The 26349-nt window shown below is 34.7% G+C and overlaps 2 protein-coding genes and 1 pseudogene across 2 annotated transcripts; 2 read left to right on the top strand and 1 right to left on the bottom strand.

Annotated features, from left to right (window-relative positions):
* Positions 1-7359: 7359 nt before the first annotated feature.
* Positions 7360-10242, bottom strand: LOC114371459. Its single transcript, XM_028328891.1, has 2 exons — positions 8711-10242; positions 7360-8233 (listed from the first exon to the last, which is right to left on the bottom strand). The coding sequence occupies exons 1-2, from the start codon at positions 10240-10242 to the stop codon at positions 7360-7362; spliced, it is 2406 nt and encodes an 801-aa protein (XP_028184692.1).
* A 10357-nt stretch (positions 10243-20599) lies between these two features.
* LOC114371460 lies at positions 20600-24559 on the top strand (annotated as a pseudogene).
* A 226-nt stretch (positions 24560-24785) lies between these two features.
* Positions 24786-25223, top strand: LOC114371461 (major latex allergen Hev b 5-like; the record flags this gene model as incomplete). The annotated part of the gene is made up of 1 exon (XM_028328892.1): positions 24786-25223. A coding segment is annotated over one exon (390 nt), but the record flags the coding sequence as incomplete, so codon positions are not given.
* Positions 25224-26349: the final 1126 nt, after the last annotated feature.

The raw sequence follows: 26349 nt of genomic DNA on the forward strand, positions 1-26349 counted from the left end.
GACGTCCGTGGAGCCGATCCGAAGTAATGCTTGATGGTGACACCGGCTCCAGCAGCACGGACACGTCCAGGGTGCTCTAGTCGTCCAATAGCAGCAGTGAAAACATCCTAACATCCATAGGGGACGAAGGATCCCTGTGTCGCCTGCTCCTCAAAGGAATCCTGCACAGAAAAGACACAGTTGTACATGGCATTCACAAAATATTGAAATATAATTCTAATGGTTAGATGAAAATGACTTACGATCTTCTCAGCGATTTCCTTTGCAGCCTCAGTCGTCATATCCCCTGTTTTCTTTGTGCGGGCCATCTTCCACTTCACGTGGCGTCTGACGGGGGATGGAGGGTCGATGACACCATCAATGCTTCCTGACTGTGCAACTTCCTCCAGCTTTTTCTTGGTCTTCTCAGCCAACAGCTTCTGCTCCAAATATTCATAACCCCCACGAGACAAAACATGGGGGGGCAGTGTTCTATTTTTGGATGGCCTGTGCCTTTTTCCACACATCTTGCAAAAATAAAACAATAACATTTCAAATTGCTAGAATGATTTATAACAAGTTTATGTTTTTTGTAAAAACAACTTAAATGGCAAGGTTCATACCTCCCAAGAAGGGTCTCTGCGAGTCTGGCAAAACTGGGCCCATTTTTCCTTGCTTATGCCATATTTCTCATAGACAGTGTCGTCCACACTGTCCTGATCGGCTGCAAGGGTCCATTTCCTTGTGAGGTCTGATTTAAACTGCCTCCATCCCTAGCCGACAGTCTTAAGTATCTTCCTTTTTGTCCTACTGTCAAAAGCCTCTGGGATTTCAAATTCCGCCTAACAATAACAAATAAGGTTTATTTGTTACAATAATGTATGTTTTGCCTATTAATTAAAGAACATCAAATATGAAAAGAAAAATACCTGAATATCCTCCCAAATTAAGTCCTTTTGAGAAGTAGGGACCTCCTTCCAGTTTTCGTACGTCACGTCCACCTTATCACGTGCCACAATCCCTAAGTATGTTCTTAATTTCTTCCTGTTGGGACCATGAGCCTTGCCGGTAGCAGGATCAACATGGACCACTGGTTTCTTATCACCAGGTGTTCTAGTAGACAAGGATCATAGTCATGACGCTTTGCGTGTCTGCTTCACGACAGACGACGAAGTTGATGCGTCGGAAGGAGGAGGAGGAGGAGGAGGAGAAGGAGGAGGAGACGAGGCAGGTGGAGAATCCATAATGATTTATCTGATAGGGAATGTGTTCCTGTTGAAAATAAAAGATGAGAAGAGATTGCACAAACTTGAAATATGGAAAATTTAAAAACATAAAACTGAAGTTGGCCTACCAAATGATGAGATCAAAGATGTTGCAGCTAGTGAATTAAAAATCAAGGGCAACAAAGACAGCACTGAAACACAAAAGGAAAAATCAAGGGCCATGATCCTGTTTGATAAGCTTTGCTAAAATATCTTACATTAGCTTTTGAAAAAATCAATTTTTGAAGAGGATAAGTTATAAGTGCCTGGCTAATTAGCTTTACACATATACATGTATATATAACAAGTAGTAAGAATGTGCTTTACCTAGACTTTATATAATGAAACAACTTCCACAACAACACCAATGGACAAACCAAGTTCAACTACAACAAACTAATTCAGCTTCACCTGTAGTTGATATAATGAGTTATGGCATTAGAACAAATGAAAGTCAAACCAAGTTGAAGTACAACAAACTAATTCAGCTTTTTCTCAACCAAAGTATGCCACACTACTTGTTGACAATTATTGTCCTTGGAATCGGATTGGTAATCAGAAACTTATATATATATATATATATATATATATATATATATATATATATATATATATATATATATATATATATATATAACTTGTACTTGCTAACTTGATTTGAAGTTGTTTCTTTGTATTATTGGTTGGTTATGCTTATTAGTCTTTGATTTTGAACCCTAATGTATTGGGTTAAGAATTAGAAATGGATACCGAGTGATGGATGGTTTGTTAACAATGAACATTGGTTGAAAGATCCCAAAATGAAACTTTAGAGGCCAGAGAGAGGGGGGCAAGCTTGTGTAGTGGGTGAATTTTTTTTCTAAGATTGATATTAATGCATCCTACAATTTTCTTAGAAACGATTAATGCAGCTCGAAAAAGCTAGAGAGTGAACCTGATTACAATCAAGGCTTAATTAAGGCATCAACAAAGCAATATAAAGTTTTTCCCAAAGTAGATATCTGCTTGTTAGTGGATGGCATGTTGCAGAAAAATAGTGAAGACATGTACTTAGACACAGTATTCCTGACATATTCTGATTGTTGTCTCAAATATATAATTTGTGTGTTGATTTGTTTTCCTAAAATATAATTGTAGGGACAAGAAAAGAGCAAGCCAAGAAAATAAATTGCTAATTATTTAAAAGGGTTGTGTCAGAATTTGGAGTAAATTGTTAATTTTTTAAAAGGGTTGCTAATTTAAAGTTGTGTCAGAATTAAGAGCTATGTCAGTGCATAAAACTCTACAATGTTTGAAATAAAAGGGTTGTTCTTACTTCTTATTCTAGCCAGTTGTCTAAAAAGCAGTGCCCTTTTGACAAACCCTCTTACACTCACCACTAGAAAAATTGGATTTTAAGTCGGTTCTTATGGCCATGTCACGACGGTTTTCAACCGTCGTTAATGCCAACGTCATAAAATGTATAAGCTATTTTACGACGGTTATGGGAACCGCCTTTGTAAGTTTTGAATACTACGACGGTCAAACATAACCGTCTTACTATGTGTTACGATGACCGTCTTAATAGGTGCGAATCGTTTACGACGGTTATTGAAAACCGTCTTAATTGTAATAATCATAATTTACATTTTAAGACGGTTTTTATAACCGTCTTTGTATGTTATGCCAATTTAAGACGGTTTTTATGACCGTCTTAGATGGCATGTCAAGACTGCATACTAAGACGTTTTATGGGAAACGTCTTTGTATGTTATGCAAATTTACGACGGTTATGGGAACTGCCTTTGTAGGTCTACATTATGTTGTCATTTTACGACGTTTTCGGAAACCGTCTTTGTATGTCTAAGTTTTTTTTTTCTTCGTTTTATTGATGCATTTTTTTTTACATTGATCTCTGGTACCTATAAATTAAATTAGACCATGCAAATTAAATAATAACATCAAATGAAATCTGAACAATAGCATCAAATGACATGCATCCTACATATATAAGTCCATGCAAATTGAATACCCTTTTTTGAATTAATGATCCTCTAATGTATCCAACATACAAAGTTGTAGCCATAATTGTTCTAATTCTTTGATGAAACCATAGGAAAAATGCACTTGTACATAATACAAATCAAATTTAGCAACTGCTTTTCCTAAAAGATAAAAAGTAAGTTGCCCATTTCTGTCGAACTGTTGTGATGGCCTCCACGTCTAACGATGAGCCATCAGAAAACCACTACAAAATTAACATTAGATAAAATTATTAGTAACTTAACAAATATTAACCAAAGTTACAATTGAAACTCCATGCATTATGTTTACCTTGTGCCAGTCATCCTTCAAACCGGCAGTCACGATGCACCACATCCAGTGCATGACATAATATCCGCACTCAAACCCTCCACTTTGCACATTAGTCTACATATAACATTTTTAATGGTTACTTAACATTCAACACTTAAAGATGTACAAACGGTTCATTACAAACAACTACTGATTACCTTGGGTTCAACCCAGCGAGGTGCACCTTGATTAGACATGCCTTCAAAAGAACTGGTTATTGTCTTCATTGCACTAGTTAAAAATATTATTAATTATTATCCTTTACAGAGAGTTTTAATATATATTCCTTAGTAATAAAAGGCTTAAACATGATGAACCCAAAAAAGGCTTAAGCATGTATTTTTATATAGTTTTTTTAAATATAATTAAATTTTGTAGTGAAGTGGCATGTAGTTAGATAAATTATGTCTGCAAGATTGCAACTATGTTGAAGTGATATATTTAAATAAATATCACGTAGCAATAAGTGATAAAAAGAGGTTATTTTCAAAAGTTTTAAATTTTACAAAAACTAAAATAACTAAAAAAAATTGAAATGCTAAACCTAGATTTAACTATATCTAAAGATTAAATTTTTTTACCATAATAAAAACATGACAATTTTCTTTGTTTTGATAGTTAAAAAAAACTACAATATAAATTTTGCTAATTAACCATGCTGATTTAATATAAGAAAATTAGCTAAAAATTTCATATTTGACTCTTGTATATGAAAAGAACACAGTAACAAATCTAAATTTACTTTCTTAAGTTGATCTATTCGACTTTGATTCATTTCACATTAGTCAAATCCTAAATTGTCTTTCAGATACTCATTTTTAAAAATAAAAAAATCAACACAAAAGGAATTATTTCTATTGTTTAAGTATGTACAAGTTGTCAAGTTAAGTTAGTCTGACTGTATGACTCATTAGACTTACTCACTCAAAGTCAACATTATGTTAATCAAGTTATAGAATGATCTGGGTCTTGAGAATTTGGTGTCTGAAAACATTCCTATAGTGGCCTAATGGTTACATTGGTGGTATCCCTTGGAGCCCTGTTTCCTTTGGAATTTGGTGATTAGAAGTATGGTGCGTTCTAGAATGGATAAGATGCAGGTCTGCAATCATTGCTTCCTACGCTATGATTGTCCTTCATGTTGTACTTTCCTTGTCTATACTCTGCTAATAAATAATTTTTTATGCCTGCTTTTGGTCTAATCTGTTTGGAACTCTCTTGTTAGGCCATCTGTACCACTAACAAACACTCCGACGAAGCCTGGTTTCTTTGGAAGTGGAGGTATATATTTGGTGTAATTTGGGTAGCATTATGACTATTTATCTTCTGTTTTTCTTGCTTATATATGCCTGACTGTCAATGTTGTAATAAATACTAGGAAAATCTTTGGCATCCAACACAACAATCTCTCATCTTCTGATCAATCAGCTGTTAGTGGCTTCGCTAAAAAGGGTGATTGATATTTTTAAGAAAGTTTGGTTTTTATTGCCATTGTGGTTGTTTGAATCTCTTTATTTTCACTGTAGTTTTAAGAATTGATTTCTTGCTCACTGCATTCTTTTCAGGTGGTAGTGATACAAAAATTGAGACTGAGGAGGGTAAAGAATCCACACAACAACAAACTTGCATCTGGGGAAAAAACGGGGGAAGGATGTTGATAGTGAGCGGCAATCAAAAGTTGCTAAGGCCAAGGGAGATGTGTCTGTGGGCAGCGCAATGTTAGTGAAATCAGGGGAAGCATGTGATCTGGAGAAGAAAATGGAGACCCAGAGCAAAGAACTCTGGGATTTGAAGGATGATCTCATAAAGCACGCTACAACAACAGAGTTGAGTGAAATGCTGGAAGCCAATGGTCAAGATTCATCAGGATCAGAAATTGATTTACATGTTTTATTCCGTTTCACTTTTGTGTCTCATGTTTGATAACCATTATTGTATTACATACTATAATAACCTAGTTTACTTTGAGTCTTAAGTAGTGTTTCACTGTCCAAACTTATCATTGATACAGATTTTATAATTTTTGTTGTACAGAGCTTACCTATTTATGTTCATTGATGGTTAGTTTTTTCCCCTCATTTTGACATAAATGAAATTCAATAAATACTTGTTGCTTGTTCTTACCCCCCTCCCCCCACCCATTTTGGCATAAATAAAATTGAATAAATACTTGACTCATGGTGATGACCTCTTAATGAATCTTGACCAGTTCCTCGAATTGCATAGACTCATGGTGATGACCTCTTAATGTAATTGACTCTCTAATTCTAACTACATCAAACCTCTCCAGACCTAAGATTGGTAGCTAGATTAGCCATCCAAGGAAAAGGGTTTGGACACTTATCCTAGATGAAGATGAATATGCCACAACAGATTCAACAACCACAAATATAGTTTCACTTAACTCGCCGTAACAGACCAAGTCTTTTCTAACGTGTGTGTCATGTGCATACCTTACTTGGGGCCCTTTCTAAAATGCTAAGGTGAAATGTCCATGCCAGAATTCCCCTTTATGACTATCTATCCCCGCTAATAAAAGCTATGAGTACTAAGTACCAGCTAAGAGACAACTCTTTTTCACACAGATGTGCAATGCCTATTGCTAGTTCATATGAAATGCCCACCCAAAATTGAATTCATATAAAATTACTTGTCTTTAAAGAATAGTAATCTCTTAAACTCGTGTATACATAGCTTGAAGTATATAAACTATATAATGAATTTCCCACAGTGGGTAGATAATCCTATATTGTCACAGGAGGGGAGACTCGTTCTCATTTTTGTATCATAATTAACACTATATGATCATAATGTTGATATGCATTTAAAAAAAAGTAATTCCTCTCCATGTGCAAATCTAATTCGTTCTCATTTTCACATATCAATGAAGTTGGGTGCCTCGAATTGCATAGACTCAATTACATCACTTTTCTATAATCATATTAATTAAGAGAAGAGTTCAAAATATCTAGTTACATGTTACTTCTAAATACTGCTGAATAAGTTACTCTAATAATAAATATCTAGTTACCAGTTTAGCGTACTTACCAAAATGTCATCCCATACAAGAACTTTTAGAGTTTCTGGGACATCCTTCCAAGTTGTATGAACGATAGGGATTTTCTCCCGTGCCACTACCCCCAGGTAACTATGAAATTTTTCTTTATGAGGGCCAGATCCTCTACTAGTAGAAGGGTTGACGTGGACAGTTGGTCGTGGTTGATCTAAGCTTTTGGCAGTCAACCTTCGCATCCTGGTAGTTTGTCTAGTCTTCTTTTTTGTGGTTTCCGTAGGAGAATCTGGTCGTGGAGGGGACCTCGGGGGTGTTGCCATGCCTGCATAGAAATACGGAAATAAATTAAGCCAACTAAATTACCACAACATAAACGTATCAAATAGTAATGAAATACAAATAATAAGAAATTTAAAATGACAATGGATAAGGTAAACAAAATGGTGTTATATACCGCATTCAAGTAGATGTATTTTCCCATAAACCTTCGTCATGATCGATACGATTTGCATATACATCATCCTCCTCATTTTCATCATTTACGGGAGGCATTTCTGTGGAGAAGGTCGGCATGTCGTTAACATCAAGGGTTAAAGCATCAATATCGGGAGAGATACCAATTGTTTTCCCCTGAAGAACAACTGACCATCTTGAGTCGTTGGGATCTTCAACATAGAACACCTGTCTTGCTTGTGCTGCCAAGATGAATGGCTCGTCCTTATAACCAATCCTTTGAAGGTCAACCAAAGTAAACCCCATTTTGTCTTGTCAGACACCTGCATTTCCATTAACCCATTGGCACTTGAAAACAAGCACTCTAAATTCACCATAATCAAGCTCCCAAATTTCCTTGATTTGTCCATAATAAGGCATGGACGCTCGAATAGGATGGTTATCCACTGCACTACTAAAGTGGTCCGAATGAGCATCAATGGTGACTCCACTGTTTTGTACAACACTGTGATCATCCTGCGATTTTGTGTAAAATGAATAATTGTTGATATCATACCCCTTCCAAGTAAGGACATTAAGATTAGGCCCAACAGCTAACATTGTTAATGTCTTAGAAGCAGTGTTAATTCCAAAAATTGTTTTTCTAAACCAATTAATGAAACTCCTATTGTGCTCCTGCAACACGTGCATCATATTCATGTTTGGGTGACAAGCTGCAACATATTCCTTGTGAGCATCTAAGTATGGTATAACTTCAGCAGTGTTGTTTAGTACATATAAATGCGCTTGTGAGACCTGTTCCCGATCCATGGTTACAACATTGAATCCTCGTGTACCCCTGCCTTGTCTGGTGGACTCGTGACGGCTTTCAAGAAGACCAACAGGTGAACCATTTTCAATGTACTCAGAACAAAACTCAATGGCTTCTTCAGCCACATACCTTTCAACAATGCTTGCTTCTGGGCGATATTGATTTTTCGTATAACCTTTCAATACCTTCATGTACCGCTCAACCGGATACATCCAACGCAGATAAACGGGCCCGCACAACCGTATTTCTCGAACTAGATAAACAACCAAGTGAACCATTATGTCAAAAAATGCAGGTGGAAAATACATCTCCAATTGACAAATGATAATGGAAGCCTCATTTTCCAAATCATCCAACTGTTTTGGGTCGATTACTTTGCTGCAGATGGCATTGAAGAAAAAACACAATCTAGTTATTGCAACCCTTACTTTGTCAGGCAATATACCCCGGATGGCTATAGGCAATAATTGTTGCATTAAAACGTGACAATCATGAGACTTCAAGCCAACCAATTTCAAATCACTCATAGATACAAGGCTCTTTATATTTGAAGAGTATCCTTGTGGGACTTTGACATTTTTCAAACAATGAAAAAAGCTTTTTTTCTCAGTCTTTGACATTGTATGAGATGCGGGCGGCAAATAAGTTCGAACACCTTTTGAAACTGGGTGCAACTGTTGTCGTATGCCCATCTCTACTAAATCTTGACGGCATTTCAAACCATCTTTTGTCTTGCCTTTAATGTTTAGCAGTGTCCCAACTAGACTATCACATACATTTTTCTCAACATGTATAACATCTAAACAATGTCTCACATCTAAATGACACCAGTAAGGCAGATAAAAAAATATAGACTTTTTCTTCCAAAGCTGGTTGTGGGACCCATCCTTTTTTTGTGTTTTCCCATATATAGTAACGATGTTCTTCACCCGATCAAAAACTTCATGACCTGACAAAGGAATCGGTGCACTGTCAAACTCAGATGTGCCATTAAATGCCTTCTTCATTCGCCTGTATGGGTGAAAAGCTTTTAAAAATCTTCGATGTCTTGTATACACTGTCTTCTTCCCATGCTTTAATTGGAGGTAACTTGTGTCTTTCTCACATATAGGACATGCGTGGTGGCCTTTGATGCTATATCCACTCAAATTCCCATATGCCGGAAAGTCGTTAATGGTGCAAAAAATCATTACACGCAACTTGAATGTCTCCTGAGCATTCCTGTCATACACATCAACCCCTTCTACCCATAATTTCCTGAGGTCTTCAATCAATGGAGCAAGATACACATCAATGTCATTTCCTGGCTGTCTGGGACCGGCTATCATCATACACATCATTATGTACTTCCGTTTGATGCACAACCAAGGAGGAAGGTTGTAAATCATCAGCAAAACAGGCCAGGAACTGTGGTTGCAGCTCAAGTTCCCAAAAGGATTCATTCCATCGGAGGCGAGACCAACCCTTAGGTTTCTGGGATCTTGTCCAAATTCCGGATACAACTCATCAATTGACTTCCATTGAGGAGAATCAGCTGGATGACGGAGCAATCCATCTTTAATCCTCCCATTAGCATGCCATGTTAGGTTTTTTGCGTCTTGTGCATTAGCAAACAATCGCTTAAACCTTGGTATTACTGGAAGATACCAACACACTTTTGATGGACAATCTTTGTATGTGCCTCCATCAACACTGCTTTCATCATACTTCACTTTGTAACGTGACGCTCCACATGTAGGGCAGCTGCGCATTTCAGCAAATTGATGTCTATACAAAATACAATCATTAGGGCAAGCATGTATTTTGTGGTATTCCATACCCACAGGGCATAATATCTTTTTTGCCTCATAATGGTTCTTGGGTAATGTGTTATCTACAGGAAGCATATTCTTCAATAACAAAAGTAATTCGTTGAAGCTTTTGTCACTCCACCCAAATCTTGCTTTCAAATTCACCAAACCTAAGACCGCTGATAACCGTGTGTACTTTGTGCATCCCATATACAATGGAGTCGTAGAATCAATATCTAGGCTTTCATAGTAAGGTGAATGTGCTTGCCTAAAACCCTCTTGTCCAAGATCACGTAGCATGTCTTCTATACGATCACCAACTTCTTCGTCAACTGGAGCAGTCAGAGGGCTTGATGACATTTGTGGTAATTCACCATGCCAAATCCATTTCGTATAATTTGGACTGATACCATCACATATAAGATGTGTTCTAATGTCATCCAAAGATTGTCGTCGTCCATTCAAACAATTAACACATGGACATAAGTATAGTCCAGCAATGGGTGCTGCATTATGTTTGGCAAATTGCAAGAAATCTTCAACTCCATTGTCATACTCGTCACTTATGCGTGGTCTTGTCATCCAACTTCGATCCATTTTGGTGTACTGCCATAGCCCGCACATTAACCGATATGCATGTCAACCTCTCTTTTTCATAAAGAGGTATGACCCTACCCCATTCGGAAAGACAATTTTTTACTTCATTCAAACAAACAAGTTAAGACGGTTATGTTAATTTTGACAAAATTTCGGCAGCATTTCGCTTTGGTCTCCAAGTATACAACATGAAAGGGGTGACATCAATTCACGCCTATCATGTATGCACCCAGAGAACAAAGCAAGATGCATTGCTCGAAATTTAGTCAAAAATAACACAACATACTTAACTTATAAGTCAAAATGAAGTAAAAACAATTTGTCTTCCCAAACTGTCCAAACGGACAATTCAAGATTGAATACAACAATTAATCCAAACTGTCCGTATTAATCGTTGTATTCAATATTAAACGGGGAACTATGGCTCACTCAATGAATTACAATGTACTACTAAAGAATAGTAACATGTCAACCATTGCCTATAATACTTAAGCACATAAGTGTGAGAATCACATACATACCTTGAACGATGATAGTAAGGAAATCTTTGTTGTCGGGGATGCAACTTTCAATGAGATGACAATATGCTAAATGGAAGTGTATCAACTATATTGCTATCCTTAACAGTCGCCACACGCCTTAACAGTAACACCTGCATCATAGCAAAGCTTGTAAGACCACAGTAAGAGTAGTGTTGTAGCAGTGGAGAACATCCAACCCCTTATTGTAGCCCCACTGTATGAATTATTGCATGAATAAGAACGAAACTTATAGTGAGATTTAAGGCTTTCAAAATATGAATTACTATATATGAAAAGAAGTTAAAATATCTTTGTATTCAATAACAATTTGATTGTTTGAAAATTGATGACTGCAATACCATGCATGACTACGGAATAATTTCTCCAAAATAAGAAATAAAATAACTAAAAAAAAGGCTGAAAAGGTCTTCATTAAAGGCTTTGCACAATGCACATTAATTAATGAAATAATAATAGAATACGGTAAGAGTGAGGACTCTACCTGGAGGATTGTTAAGGTATTTAGAGTACCACTTGATACAGGACTTCTACTTTGGCACAAATACTTTATCCCGCTCAAGAGAACCAGTGTTGGAGTGGTGATGGCGATGGCTGTATTTCCATGAAAAGTATGGGACTAGGAGACCAGAGTGGAGGACAAGGACAACAATATCATCAAGCAACTGGTAGTCACTGAATGCATGGTGGCCACACTCATGGGCAATGACCCAAACTCCAGTAAGGATGCAACCTTGGACAGCCCAGTAGATTGGCCATGCCAAGAAAGAGAAAGGGCTGGGAAGGACGTGGAAGTAATGGGTGGCAACATAATAGAGGCAGAAGGCTATGGTGAGGTCGCAAATGAATCACATTTCAAACTTAGGGTGCACATTTAAACATTCCAAACCAATTCAAGACAAATAATATCATTAGCAATTTATAACTGTTGGGGAAAGATGAAACATTGTGCAGACAATTCCAAAAAAAAAAATGGAATGCTACAAAAAAAATATTACTAATAAATTGTTTAATTGACAGATATTTTCTTTCTCTCTTCTATATCAAATGACAAACGTAGTCAGCCAAAAGTATTTAACTTTTAAGTCAATTCTTATGTTACTTTCGTACAATACTCTCCCAGACGTTTAAATAAGTATTTATGTGATATGATAAACTCAAATAAGTATTTATGTGATATGATAAACTCAAATAAGTACAATACTCTCCCAGACGTTTAAATAACTATTTATGTGAAACTCTTCCCTATACACTCACATAGTCACATGCAATCCAATGCATAAGCCTTCGCTGCACTGCATATTGTAGGCCCTCCCACCCACATGATACATACCAAATTAACTCTCCTTCACACTGTTTCCAATTCTTTCCTTCTTCACTAACTTTTCAATTCGTGGGGTTCCTTTCTTTCTTTTTTACTAACAAATATCCAAAACTACCATAGGATCTCCTCTTCCTCAGCTTTATAATTATTCCCTCTATTTTTCTATCTAATCTAGTCTAGATATATATGACTACCAATCCGATTACTTGCACTTGAACCACATGCATTTTGAATTAGCTAGAGATAATTTTTTATACAATATTTTTAAATAACGAGGTTATAGTAGTACCCTTTTTATTTATTAATCTATATCTTTTTAGTTGTACTTGCAATTTTTTTTAATGAATTTGTTGCTTTCCTCAACCAGAATCAAAGATTAATAGTGCTATAGATGCAAGATAATGAATTAATGATCCTTATGAACCATTAACGTACGGCTTAACCAGACATGTTTAGTGGGAAGAAATGTTGTTGTTGGGGCAGGAATGGCTTTGCCAGCGGATGCCAACTAACTTAGTACTTTAAATGAGTATAGTTATTAGTTAATGACATTTAATCACTGATATTTTCTAACTAGTTTAAGCATGGTGCAGTCAACTACAATGATATATAACCAAAAGTGGGATAATATATATGCTAATAAAGGCTGTCATGGGCCGTGGATTAGGCGGGTCAGGTGGTTATTATGCACCAAAAAGTATAAGCACTTCATCTTGTTTATTAGAGTATTTTTAACCAGAAATCTTAAATTGAGATCTTAGATGATTTTTATTATCTATGACCCACTGTCAAATTTTGCATAAAACAATTTAATTACCAGCAACATGTAATAGAACTGACAAGCTTTTCTCACTAAGAGGCCCCCGTTTGTCAAATTAGAGGATTTTGATCAGTGTATCACTGGACCTTTACCAGCTTGTTTAAAATGCTCTAAACATATATATATATTTATAAACACTTAAAATTAAAGTAAATATTGTAAGACATAAATCTTTTGAAATACTCTCATATAATCATATAGCAGACATCGTGAATTAGTTCAGAATGGAATTACTTACCGCGACACTGTTATTTTGAACTCCTCTGGTCTTCCAAGATAAAAAGCAACCTGCAAAGAGTGTAAAATATGTTCAGAAGTCAAAGCAAAAGCTTATAATTTCTTATTTCTCTAATAACAAGGGGCAATTAGACATGCAATTTATCTGTTAGGCCTTCATTTGGAAAGAATAGAAGTCCAAAAAATAAAAACAAATGGCTGGTTTTTGTAATGCATGATAAAAAAATTTGGCAAGTCTTGGTCAGACAAGTCACAGGGTTTTTTATGCATCCTAGTAAATTTAAAGTATATTATATATTCTTAATTGCATTACCAAATGGTTGCACAAGTTGCGCCTTGGTGACTTGTTGGTCATGGGTTCGAATCCGGAAACAGCCTCTTTGCATATGCAAGGGTAAGGCTGCGTACAACATCCCTCCCCCATACCTTCGCATAACGAAGAGCCTCTGGGCAATGGGGTACGAAGGACGAGGAAGGAATTGCATTACCAAATGGTTGCACAAGTTGCAGAGATATGCTAGCCACAGGAACTAATTCAAGACAAATAATATCATTAGCAATTTATAACTCTTGGGGAAAGACGAAACATTGTGCCCCTGGGGTTTAACAAAATATTTGGATAGAATGTGTATTATATCCCCTGGATTTCTTTATATATCAAAATTAGTTTTTTTTTTATATTTTAAAAATAATAATCTTGATTGTTGTATTTTTTTTATAATTAATGACTTTTGTACCTCATCCTGGTATCTTAATTCTTAATTTTCATAATAAAAAATAAAAAGATCAAAAACATCATTTTTTTCTAGTATATCTCCTTCATAAGAATGAGAGAATCATCTCTAAAATATAAAAATTTATTTTAAGACTTTACTTCTCCCAACACACTATTTCATATATACAAACTTGAGAATCAAACTTTAAGAAATATTGTTATCTCCCAAGTGTCAAAATCATCATTTTTAAAGCATAATGATTGAGACTAATTTTGACTAGGAATTGAGAGACCTAAAATCTATTTTATCCAAACTATTTCCTTTTTCTGTTCCTCCACACAGACCCTCATTTATACATACTGATCCAGTGGTTAGGACTAATTAGTAGATAAGAAAGATCACAAGCTAATTAGTTATCAACAGAGAACTTTAAGTGGCCCCATTGGGTTTAAGGCACAGATATGAATGTTAATTGAAGTTAAATAAAGGCAACCAAAACACCACCAGACGTGAAAGGAATCTTGTGCTACTTTTTTTTTATTTAATACTATATATTTTCTTTTTAACAAGTTGTGATCTTAAAGAAATAAACAAGCCTATATATAAAAGAAGAAGACACCGTCTTATTTGAGTTATTTCTGGTGATGTATAATTTTTCATAGGGAAGTAGACGTACGATCCACCAATTCCATGATAGGGAATCTTAAAAATGATACACCAACAGTATGTATTATTTAAGGCTGATTTGCAAGTTGGAGAAGTGAGATTTCTAGTGCTACCAAAAATATACCATGCCAAAGTATAGAGGTGGAGCCAGAGTGTTGAAAAAAGAGACGGATAAATTTCCAAGATCACAAATCAAGCAACCAATTGGGATCAGAACTGTTATCATGTTGTGACATATTTGCTTAGTAGAGATGATGATCAGAGGGGTCCCAATACCATGCAGCTTGTAACATGTTTTGGCAGTGTGGTCACAACGACCACAATACTGGCATGCAGGGACTGAGTGAGAGACATTACCCCATTGAGTGTTGTTGTTTGGAGGGTCAGCAGAAGTAGAGGAATTGTGACTACGAGGGTTTATTTGGCCATGAGTTGAGGATGCGTGAGAACCATTAGTGTAGTTTGTAGTACTGGAGTCTAGGAATGGACTATTGCTGACATTCCTCATGTTGGAGAAAAATCTCTATCAACAAGTTTGTTGAAAATTTCTGCAAACAAGGGAGAATCACATTCTCGAATGGAGGCAGAGAATTCATGAAATGCATGGCCAAGTCCCCTCATGTTGGTGGGAAGGGATGACACTGTAGCTAGCTCAATGAGTGGATTGGTGGAAGGAGTTTCAGCAGCCATAGGAAGAAAAAGAAGGAACAATTCAACCATTGAAGCTACTGGCTATATGATATTATGTAGAAAAATTAATGAAGATAATTGTTGTAAATATGAAATTAATTTAGGACAGAATGGTTTCATATAATTAACATTGATTAAGAACAGAGATTGATTACCAGAAAATTAGGAGACTTTATTTCCCTATTTTCAGTTATTCTTGATTATCAATGGCCTATATAAGCATAGTAGCAGACTCATGATTGTATTTCAATGTCAAGCAATAATATTCAGATTATTTCCTTTAATGTTTCCTTTTCAACTTTAACATATGTTCTATATATGTCAAAGTCATGGTACAAGTACAACAATCAAGAGAGAGAATACAAGGAAACAGAATATGATAAGATTGTTATCCACTTAGGTTGTTTCAAGTGATTGAGAAGTTGACTCATGGTATGAAAGGACGGAGCTTATCTTTAGACACTGCCAGGAGAATACAAAAACAGATTTTTTTTATTACTAATAATTACACGTTTTAATTGTAATTACATGTAAATTATTATTAAAAAAATTATTTAATAAAATGAATTAGAATCGTTATATAAAAAATCATTTTTATTAAAAAATCAGTTTTACAAGAAATGTCATTAGAAAATAACCAATTCGACCATAAACTTAATTAAATCATGAAATATCTAAGAGTTTAATCACATGACATTATAAAATACTTTTAAAACATTCTTCAATCATATTATTAATATAATTTTTGAAGTAAAGTGAAGCATAAAACATAACTAACCGTGCTTACTGTAGTTGTTTGTTCAGTGATTGTCAATGAGTTCTCTGAAGGCCTCCAGTATTCTCAGGTACTGATAGTCCAAACGTGTAAAATCTTGAATTTGAAGGGTATGAACTCTCCAGCATATATAAAAATATAAAAAATTTATGCTTTTTACTTGAATACAATGAATCTTTCTAGTAGCCTTCCATTAAAAATGAAGGAACAAAAACAAAGTTTCTGATCAAATAATGAAACACAACTACAAGTTATATGTACATTGAAAAAGAAAGAAAATAAACAAAACAATTTGTATCAAATAAAGGCTTATCTAAAAAAAAATTAAACAATGTATAGATGACACTGTTTTTGTCAGAAACCTGAGCATGTGAAGCACAAAAAGAAAATGAAGCTGAACGTTCCTAGACTAGGTGAGACCTTAAAAATATTCAATAAAGTTTCCTATTGTATTATAAGGATAATACTAGGTGAGACCTTATATTTCTTTTTCTCAGTTTGTGTCCCCTTACCCCGTACTTTTGTTTTTCTTGGTCTCCTCATGTTACTTGCATATAGTTAATGACATATAATAGTATAATACTAATACGATTATAGTATATGACATGTGTGATATGCCTTAATTTTCTACCTACAATTAATTTTCTCTGGTCTCTACAGCTGTTATTACTGAGTTTATTGTGCTTAGTTTCTCAATTTCTTTCTTCATTTGTTTTGTTTTTATTTAGTATTTATTGTCAGCGATACTATGTAACTCCAACCAATATTAACATTGCAGTAATTGCATATGAAATCAGAACCAAGAGACAAGTAAAATTAATTAATCTGTGATCTAGTTCAATCAATTGAGGCAATTCATCAAACACAAAGATGATATGCAAAAGAATTATGACTTGCAAATTCACCACGCTGGGGTGAAATTGTTATTAACAATTCATTGACTGGGTGAGATGAACAATAAATCTTAACATCCAAACTTTCCTCGTTAGAACCAACCCAGCATCGCCATCTTTCTGTGTTGTGGCTCAGTCATAGTAGTGGAGGTTAAGTAAAAACAGTTTTGGCAAGTATATTAGAAAACTGAAAATTTACTTATTTTATTAAAAAAAATTTAAAAAAAATAAACTTAACTAAACTGACCATTGGTTTTACTTTATTGCAGTTTGAATATCTTATTTAAGTTTTTAAACATTTTTTTTTCATTTTTATCATAAACGATAAACTCAAATTTTACAAGATCTTCTTTTGGGGTTCTTTTTTTTTTATATATTTCTGGGGATGTTTGTTCATGTTTATTCAAGATGTGAAGCCAACAAATTTAATTGAACACATTTAGTTTCCAAACCTATGCTGAAAACGGAAATGGGCCAAGACATATGATCCGGTATTATTCCCACAATCCAGTCTGCAAACAAACAAATGCACACATTGATGCTACACACACAGAGGCATCATCCTAGAAACCCCCCTTTACAAGGTTGAATTAACTTATTTTGTACTCAAAATAACTTGTTATTTCTATCGTGCGTGTAAATCAATTAGCACAAAATTATTCTAATTTAATCAATGTTCTTGAATTTAAGTTCAAAATATCCAACTGCATTAAATGATTAAGAATGCAAATACAACCGTGCATGTATTCTGGTAAGAAGAAAGCCATTATCAACCCATTAAAATTTTCATAAATTAATTGTTCTAATAGACAACAGGAAGATGTAAAAAAAAAAAGAAGGAAGTGTAATGTCAATTACTACACAAACTAATATTTCTCAGCATTTCTACCAGCCATACAATATGTAACGTGTTTTAAACATGTTTTGTGATATCTATACTATTAATAAATGAAATATTATTTGTTGGTGTTCACAAAATTTAGATAATTATATTCTGTTTTAGTTTTTAAACTTTTATTACTCTCTTTTAATAGTTACTCACTACTTTTATGTTGTTAATTACTTTTTATTAGTCTTATTTTTTAACTTCTAAATCTTTTTTTCCTTTTCTTTTATTTTATTTAAAATATGTAGAAGATGTAGGGAATACCTCTTTCCCCTAGTATGGTATAATATACTTTTATTATTTTTTCTTCGTATATTTTTTCGTAATTTTTTCCATCATACTTTTATAAGAGTTAGTTTTAAGTTAACAATAAAATGTAACATTAGTAGAAAATGACGAAGAAACAGGAAGGAAGATAAGAGAAGTCAGAAGAGAAAGGAAAAAAGAGGAAAGATGCTAGGAAAATTCTTGGTGCACTCCATTCCTCATTATCAATAATCAAACAAAAGCTCAAATTAAAATCACAAAAGAACTCAATTATGCCACTTCATAGCTAAAAATACATTTGCAAAATATCACAGCAACAATGTGTCAAATGTAATTAATTTCCTAAAAAAATGTGTCAATGGCTAAATTGAAAGGATCATACGCCTTTTTCTTCTTCTTTTAACTTCTTAGGCCCGTGTCATTACCCCATTTACAAAAGAATCTTACCCTAAACGTAGAAGTAAAAAAAAAAATCTATATATACCAAATGGCATCCAAGGAAATTGAGAGTGCAAATGCATCAAAATTTATAGGACAAAACCCTTGGGTATAGGGACTTAAAGGACTAGCTGGGATTCATAGAACAACGTAGACACTGGAACTATATGGCCACTAATGGATCACTTATGCATTTCTTTAATAGAGAAACGTGAAAAATACTAATAATTCAACCAAATTCAGGAAATTTTCAGAGCTAAGTATACAGGTGAATGAGGTTCACTTATGCACTTCTTTTTTTATTTTTCTTTTGAGTTATTACTTGTTAATAATTGACTAACTTTAATAATATAACAAATATACTAATAAAGTGCAAAATGGGTAACAAACAAAAGTTCCAACCAAATACCAAATACCTAAATGGTACAAAAGGTCTTGTGAACTAAATATCTTAACTCTTAAGAACAAATGTCAAATATACACATAATAGTTAGCAAAAAGGAATCAGTTAGAGTTTTGAGAAGTTGTATCTCCTCTCTTGAGAGTGGGTTGGGAGCTATATACAAGGTGCAGAAGGATAAAGGTCAACTAAGGAGCTTACGGATATTCATCATAAGGCCTGGAGCTTTTGATCAGTTATCAGAATTAGCCATTAAAAATGGAACATCAGCTAGTAATTCTTTAATTGTAATTTTAGTTCATTTTTTAACTTAATATTCAATATTTGACAGAAATTACAACTTGACCCTCTATTACACATCCACATCACCATTTTGCTGTTACATCAACAGTTCCATTAAATATAACATAGTAAAGAGAGATCAAAATGAAATTAAACCAAAACACTATTAATTACTTAATTACTTGTGAGAACAATAAATACTAGTAATCAAATGCAGAGTAGAGACAAACTTACGAGTGGCCTAAGATGGTTAGAGGAAAATGGTTATGGTCTTTTGTGGTCAGCAAAAAAGATGTTCTAACTTCAATCTCTGCTACCTGATGGTTCCTTCTCCCTTCATCATCCTCATCAAAATGTTGTTAAGAAATCCCTATATATCAGTGTACGAACTTGTAATTATCCTCATCAAAATGTTGAATACAAACAGATAAAGATAAGCGAAACACAATATTTGGAAGACAATACAAATTAATTAAATGGAGTCTAATGCAAACAATTCAACTAAAGGATTGCATCCATTATCTATTAATTTAAATTAAAAAATTTTACATTCTCTAATAACTATGGAGAGCTTCACAGCATAGTCACAAAAAGGTTTGGTTCAAATTAGCTGCATACAGGGAACCAAAATCAACACAAGGCAAAATTCATGAATCTTTAATCAGCTGTACCTTTTACTTTTAATTTCATAAGTAATCATTCCATGATATATTGACATCATTAAAAAAATCATAAACCATTTTAGCAACTCTAACAACTGGTTTGCTATATAAGTTAACGATGATGTTGAGTTGGACTAATGGTCTTCAGATCAAGTCTTGTTATTGAGAAGAGTTTCTTTCACATGGTAATTTTAGCAGCTTCAACATCATTACTTCTTGCATGTAAACATATGAAGAACCACACCACGAAGGGTGTGAGGTGAACCACAGAACTAGACAAACCAAAACACTATGTTTTTGAGATAAGGCCATAAGGGTCAACTTATACTTATCCTCAATTGACTGAAACAAAAATTACAAAGCATCACATGGCAAGAGGTGCAGGCACTACTAGAAAATACATGTCTAATTATTTCACTGAACAAGTGATGATTATTTGGGCAGCAATGAAGCACACTACCATTTACTGAAGCACACTGAAGCACTGAAGCAAATAAAAATTACTCAAAATTCATGACATTCATAATTAACAATAAAAGGTCACAAGTGTCTCAAACAAAACATACAAGTAAATACCAACAAAAGTTAAATACAAGTTTCCTAGATAGGTATCATCAATCATCTTCTAAATCTGTGTCTATCATTTTCACTACATACATTTGCAGATTTCATTTTTTGGAAATTGATTATTGTTGTTATTTCTTCGTCTCAAAAGAATGGATAATTTACTATGATTTGCTAATTCTACCCACTTTTGAGTACATGGACTATGAAGGCCTCAAAAGAATATTGAAAGAGATAAAAAAAACAACAAGCAAGCTACACACAATAGGTCCTTGCATCACAGGCTCAGACTTGAAAGGGCATTCAGTGGAATACACTTGCAAGGTAGCAATCATCAGAGAGAGGGGGATATTGAGGACCAAGTTATAGAAGTAAAAACATTAGAACAAGATGGTTCCAGACCGTTATATAAGACCAACTTTCAGAAGTTCGATGAAGAAGGAGGAGAGGTTGAGGCAAGACTCTTTCAGAAGCTTGATGAAGAGCTCAACAAGGTCAATGCATTTTACAAGGATCAGGTGGAAGCAGCCCAGCATGAAGTAACCCTTTTGAGTAAACAAATGGAGGCCTTGGTTGCACTAAGGGTAAAGGTGAAAAGTCCAGATACAGGTAAATACAAAATTCAAACAGTAGTTTTATAGTTATTTAAGCACATAGTTCTACTATTGGGAGGAATTGCAAGCTTTTAGAGGCAAAATTTGAGAAATGTGCATCAACTAGATGCTTTTTATGTTGGGAGGATTGAGAAAAAAGATATAGGAATAGGATCACAATGTATTTGAGGCCACATTAAGTTAAATAAATGTACACTCATTATATGTTTTTCTATGTTGCCATGCACATGTGAATATCTGTGATTTTCATTCAAAATAACTCACTGACACTCATAGTGGCAATTTAGATGCTGTTAATCGGTAGAATTAATTTATCTATAGTAAATATTGTCTAGAAGACTGAGTTTGACTTGAAACTGTAGGATTGAAATAGATTATCTCCTCACCTGAAGAGACCATGGATGAAAGTCATCAACAAAAAGATTCTATGGTTGGACCTGAAGATAATCCTCTTCAACAAGCCAATAGAAATACTCATTATGAGGAGCAAGCAGAAGAAAACAATAATTACATCACAAAAGATCCCTTGGAAATCCTACAGCACGTAAAGGTTGATAATGTTCCTCAATCTCCAATATCAACAATTAAAAAAGCTTTTACTGATTCCAGTGATAATGAATTGAGCTTCAGCAAAGAAGAGCTGAGAAAAGTTAAAGAGCAACTGAGACTTGTGTTTGTTGAGTTCTATCAGAAACTCCTCCATCTCAAAGATTACAGGTAATAAACAAAGATTTCATGGACCTTATAATTACTAATAAAGCCAAATATTCTTCCATTTCTAAAAGCCATTTTGCCATGTGCCTTTGTATTTATACAAATGGATGCGACAGTTTTATGAACCTCTCAGCATTTTCCAAGATCATGAAGAAGTACGAAAAGGTTAGAAGTATACCAAGTACTGCAGAAACTTCAGTTTTATTCGTTACATTCTTCACAATTTAAATTCAAATGATGGCATTTAAAAAAAAACATCGTTCTGTTCAGAAACAGAATTATGACAGTTTTGTTTAACTTCATTTTTTTCTCGGAAAAGCATACATCAAGGGCAGCATTTGCAGCATACATGACAGTAGTGGATAACTCCTATGTGGGCAGTTCTGATGAGGTTAGTTTGAATCATATGTTTTCTATATTCACAGCTTCAATCATGATTATTTCTTCCTTTTACTTCTTGTGATGGTATTTTTGTGTGTGTGTATCAAGATATATATATGTAAAAGAAGGAGATATATTACGTAGAGGAGCTTCTTTAATATTTTATTCATCTTCACATGACCCCTCTCTCAGCATGAGTGGTCAAGTGGGATAATTTTTCTCATCTCAAGAATCTCTATTTATAGACCTAGGCATTTTAATCTTAAAAAGAGGACACAAATTTATAATTTACAGATAATGTGACCATATAAAGATACTTTCTCAGAACTTCATAGATTCATTGATGCATTTTCTAAAGTTTAAAATGGATAGACAAGACAAATTTATTTCACTAAATAACCATATAAAGATGCTTTCTCTGAACTCATACTGCTCTTAAGATATCCTTGGAATTAAGTGTTCCTTTATTATGACTATTGTGCGCCTTTCTTCTTATTTGTTTGTAATTGTGATTTGTGGTTAATGTCCGGTTTCCATACTCTGATCTAGAAAAATAGCTTGCCATAATTTTAAAATGAATCTGTTATCTAAAAACTTTTGTAGTCATTCACAGTTACATATTAAGGCTTGAAATAGTGTTATCCTTCCTTAATCCTTAACATCCCCAACCATCTTTGTGATGCTATCTGTTTCATCTGATTTTAGGTTAACTTTCTATTGGAGAAAGTGGAGTCTACCTTCATCAGAAACTTTACACACTCAAATCACAAAAAGGGGAGGAAGCTATTAAGGCAAAAAACAAAAACAGAAAGGCACAGCACAACATTTTTCACGGGTAAATACTAAATCTGTATCCACTCCATTAAGTGGGTAGAATTAGCAAATCCTAGTAAATTGATTATTATTGTTATTTCTTCGTCTCATTTTTGTACTCAAAATCTGTTCTCTTTATGTTCCCTAATTTCTGAGTAAGAAGAACATTTAGGGGCAAGTGGTAACGAGAAAGAACAACTCACCAGTGACGACGACGTTGGGGTGATACTCCGGCGAAAGGCGGCGAGGGAGCTGAGGCTACGATTCCACGGCGGTGGCGGGGGAGGTTCTTCGAACCTTTAAAAGGTTCACTTTGCAGCGGAAAGAAAGTGTTCACAGGGCAAGAGGTGCTGACAGCTTAGAAGCGAGACTAGGGTGAAGCCAGAGGTCCAGCGAGAGGTTCGTGTAAGGGTTCGAAAGGGTTTGAAGCGAGACTAGGGTGAAAGGGCAAGAGGAGGAAGCGCGAAAGGATTATTAACCCAAACATTCTAAGGCGGTTTTAATAACCGTCTTAGATTTAATATCGTAAAATCCTATTATTGTTCAAATAATTACAAAAAAGCCACCGCACATCTTTTTAAGGCGGTTCCCCAATAACCGTCGTAGTGCCCGTGTCGTAAAATGCTATTTTTATAGTAGTGACTTCAGACAAGAGACTGATTCCGCAACTAGAAATGCAAATTGAGAAATGAGAACAAAAGAAATGCACAATTTCAACATGGCTGGTTGTACATAAAACATTGTCCAATCACCAATGAGTCACTTAGAAGATACTATTCTAGTCTAATCTAGCACCTAAAGCACTTAATAATAATAGAGACTGAAATTGTCGAAGGGAATTAGTTAAATTAGCTGAATAAGAATGTGAACTAACAATAAAAATGCTTGCTCAAGAAGCTGAAAAAGAGAAAGAGAAAGAAAGAATGCACAATGAACTACAAAGAGAAACACTGCTCAATGTAAGGGCTGCTGTTTTGATCTTATTATGTGTTCTTTATAGCTGAAGTTGCTTCTACCTTGATGTTGTTCTCATTGGCAGTGCAATCATGTTTTACATATGTTCAAATTGAATATTACAGTAGTTCTATATGTATATTAATTTAATTTTCTGACTTAATTCATCTAATGAAAAATTGAAAATAGATTTATGTTTTAATTATTCAAGACTTTTTTCCTTAACTGCTTGATTGTTTTAGGAATCAGATTTCAAATTGTCACAAGATGAGGCAAGAAATGGTGAGAAATCTTCTGAAAAGAAAAAACAACAAAAGAAACAGGTAGATGAGGTAGAAAAGGATCAATGGCGTAGAGAGAAAGCAGAAGCTGAATTAAAAAAGAAGCGTAGTTTTCAAAAGCAAGCCTCAATTATGGAGCGTTTTCTGAAAAGAAGTAAAATTATTCCCTCATCTCCATCATCTGAGAAGGACTCAGTTCATGCCCAATGAATGCAGATAGTTCTCCTGATGCCAAGTACAGTCGGGGTAGACAATTATTGCAATTTGATAAATCTCATGGGCCTGCCTTTTATGGTGTTTGGCCTGCAAAAAGGTTAAATTATTGTATGGATTTTTTTTATTTTGACTTAATTAAAGTGTTTTACACTTGAGTTTCTTCTAAATTCTAATTATGCAGATAGTCACTACTGCCAGAGGCTCATTTGTTGATTTAATTAAATGCCTATTAATAATTATGTTAGAGCTAGTATTAATAGTAATTTTGCTTTTGTATGTTATGATACAGTATTTTGAAAATGACAATAGTTGAAATAATATACAAATACAATGGAGGCCTTCCAGCTATTAACAACAAGAATATGCGATCTTAAGCTTGGATTTAGAAGTTTCGAATGCTTAGTTAAATGAAAATGGATCTTGCAGGTTGCACAGCAAACACCAACAACCGTGACAGAGAATGAAGCAACCGAGGTAACCAAGATTGAGGAAACTACCCCAGAACAACCAGCTACCCGGGTTACTACCACCGAAGAACCAAAGGAAGAAACCACCAAAGAAGCAAAAGAGGAAGAAGCCCCAGTTGAGACTAATGAGGCAACAGAAGTGATAGAGGAAGTGAAGCCTGAGGTAGAAGAGAACCCAGCACCAGAGAGAACAGAAGAAGAAGAAGTGAAAGAGGAGACTAAAGAAACCGAATCAGCACCAGTGGAGGAACAGAAGCAAGAGGAGAACAAACCAGCTGAAACCGTTGAGGAAACCAAAACAGAACAAGTTTCTGTTGAGAAGACTGAAGCTTAAGCCCATGGATACGATATTATTGAAGTAGATGAAGTTTCTTGCATTTTTATTTTATTTATTTTTAATGTTATTATTGTAATGGTAAGTCTTTGGGTATGGCTTTACGATATATATATATATATATATATATATATATATATATATATATATATATATATATATATAAGCACTGTTGATTTGGCTCCATGTCAGCATGCATGCATGCCAAGCGGAGGATACGAGAATTCTATGGGTTATGTTATGTTTGGGGGCGAGGCCGAAAAATAAAAGATTAATAAATATGGTGTGAACTGTATCTGGTTACGTGACACTAGTGTCACATTCTTTTATTCTTAATGGAAACAAATAAGTAATGGAATTAAGTATAACAGAAGAGACTCGTCTTTAATAAAACATTCAATTGTACTTAACTTTATATTAAGTGTTCAATTCTACTTAAAAAAGATTATGTTCTATGAAAGATACAACAACAACAACAACAATCACGCCTTATCCCACTAGGTGGGGTCGGCTACATGGATCAACTTCCGCCATAATGTTCTATCAAGTACCATACTTCTATCCAAATCATTAAGTTCGAGATCCTTTTTTATAACCTCTCTTATAGTCTTTTTGGGTCTTCCTCTGCCTCGAATTGTTTGTCTTCTCTCCATCTGGTCTACTCTCCTCACTACAGAGTCTACCGGTCTTCTCTCTACATGCCCAAACCACCTAAGTCTATTTTCCACCATCTTCTCTACAATAGGCGCTACTCCAACCCTCTCTCTAATAGCTTCGTTTCTAATTTTATCCTGTCGAGTCTTACCACACATCCACCGCAACATCCTCATCTCTGCTACACCTACTTTATTCTCATGTTGGCTCTTGACCGCCCAACATTCTGTTCCGTACAAAATCGCCGGTCTTACCGCAGTCCGATAAAACTTTCCCTTTAGCTTGATCGGTACCTTTGCATCACATAACACCCCCGATGCTTTTCTCCATTTCATCCATCCTGCTTGAATGCGATGATTCACATCCCCTTCAATTTCCCCATCATCCTGTATTACAGACCCAAGATATTTAAACCGTGTGACTTGAGGGATAATATGGTCTCCTATTTTCACCTCTAAGTTAGAAACCCTCCTTCTTTTGTTGAACTTACATTCCATATACTCCGATTTGCTTCTGCTTA

Source organism: Glycine soja, chromosome 10, assembly GCF_004193775.1.
Source record: "Glycine soja cultivar W05 chromosome 10, ASM419377v2, whole genome shotgun sequence".
In the NCBI taxonomy this organism is placed as follows: domain Eukaryota; kingdom Viridiplantae; phylum Streptophyta; class Magnoliopsida; order Fabales; family Fabaceae; genus Glycine; species Glycine soja.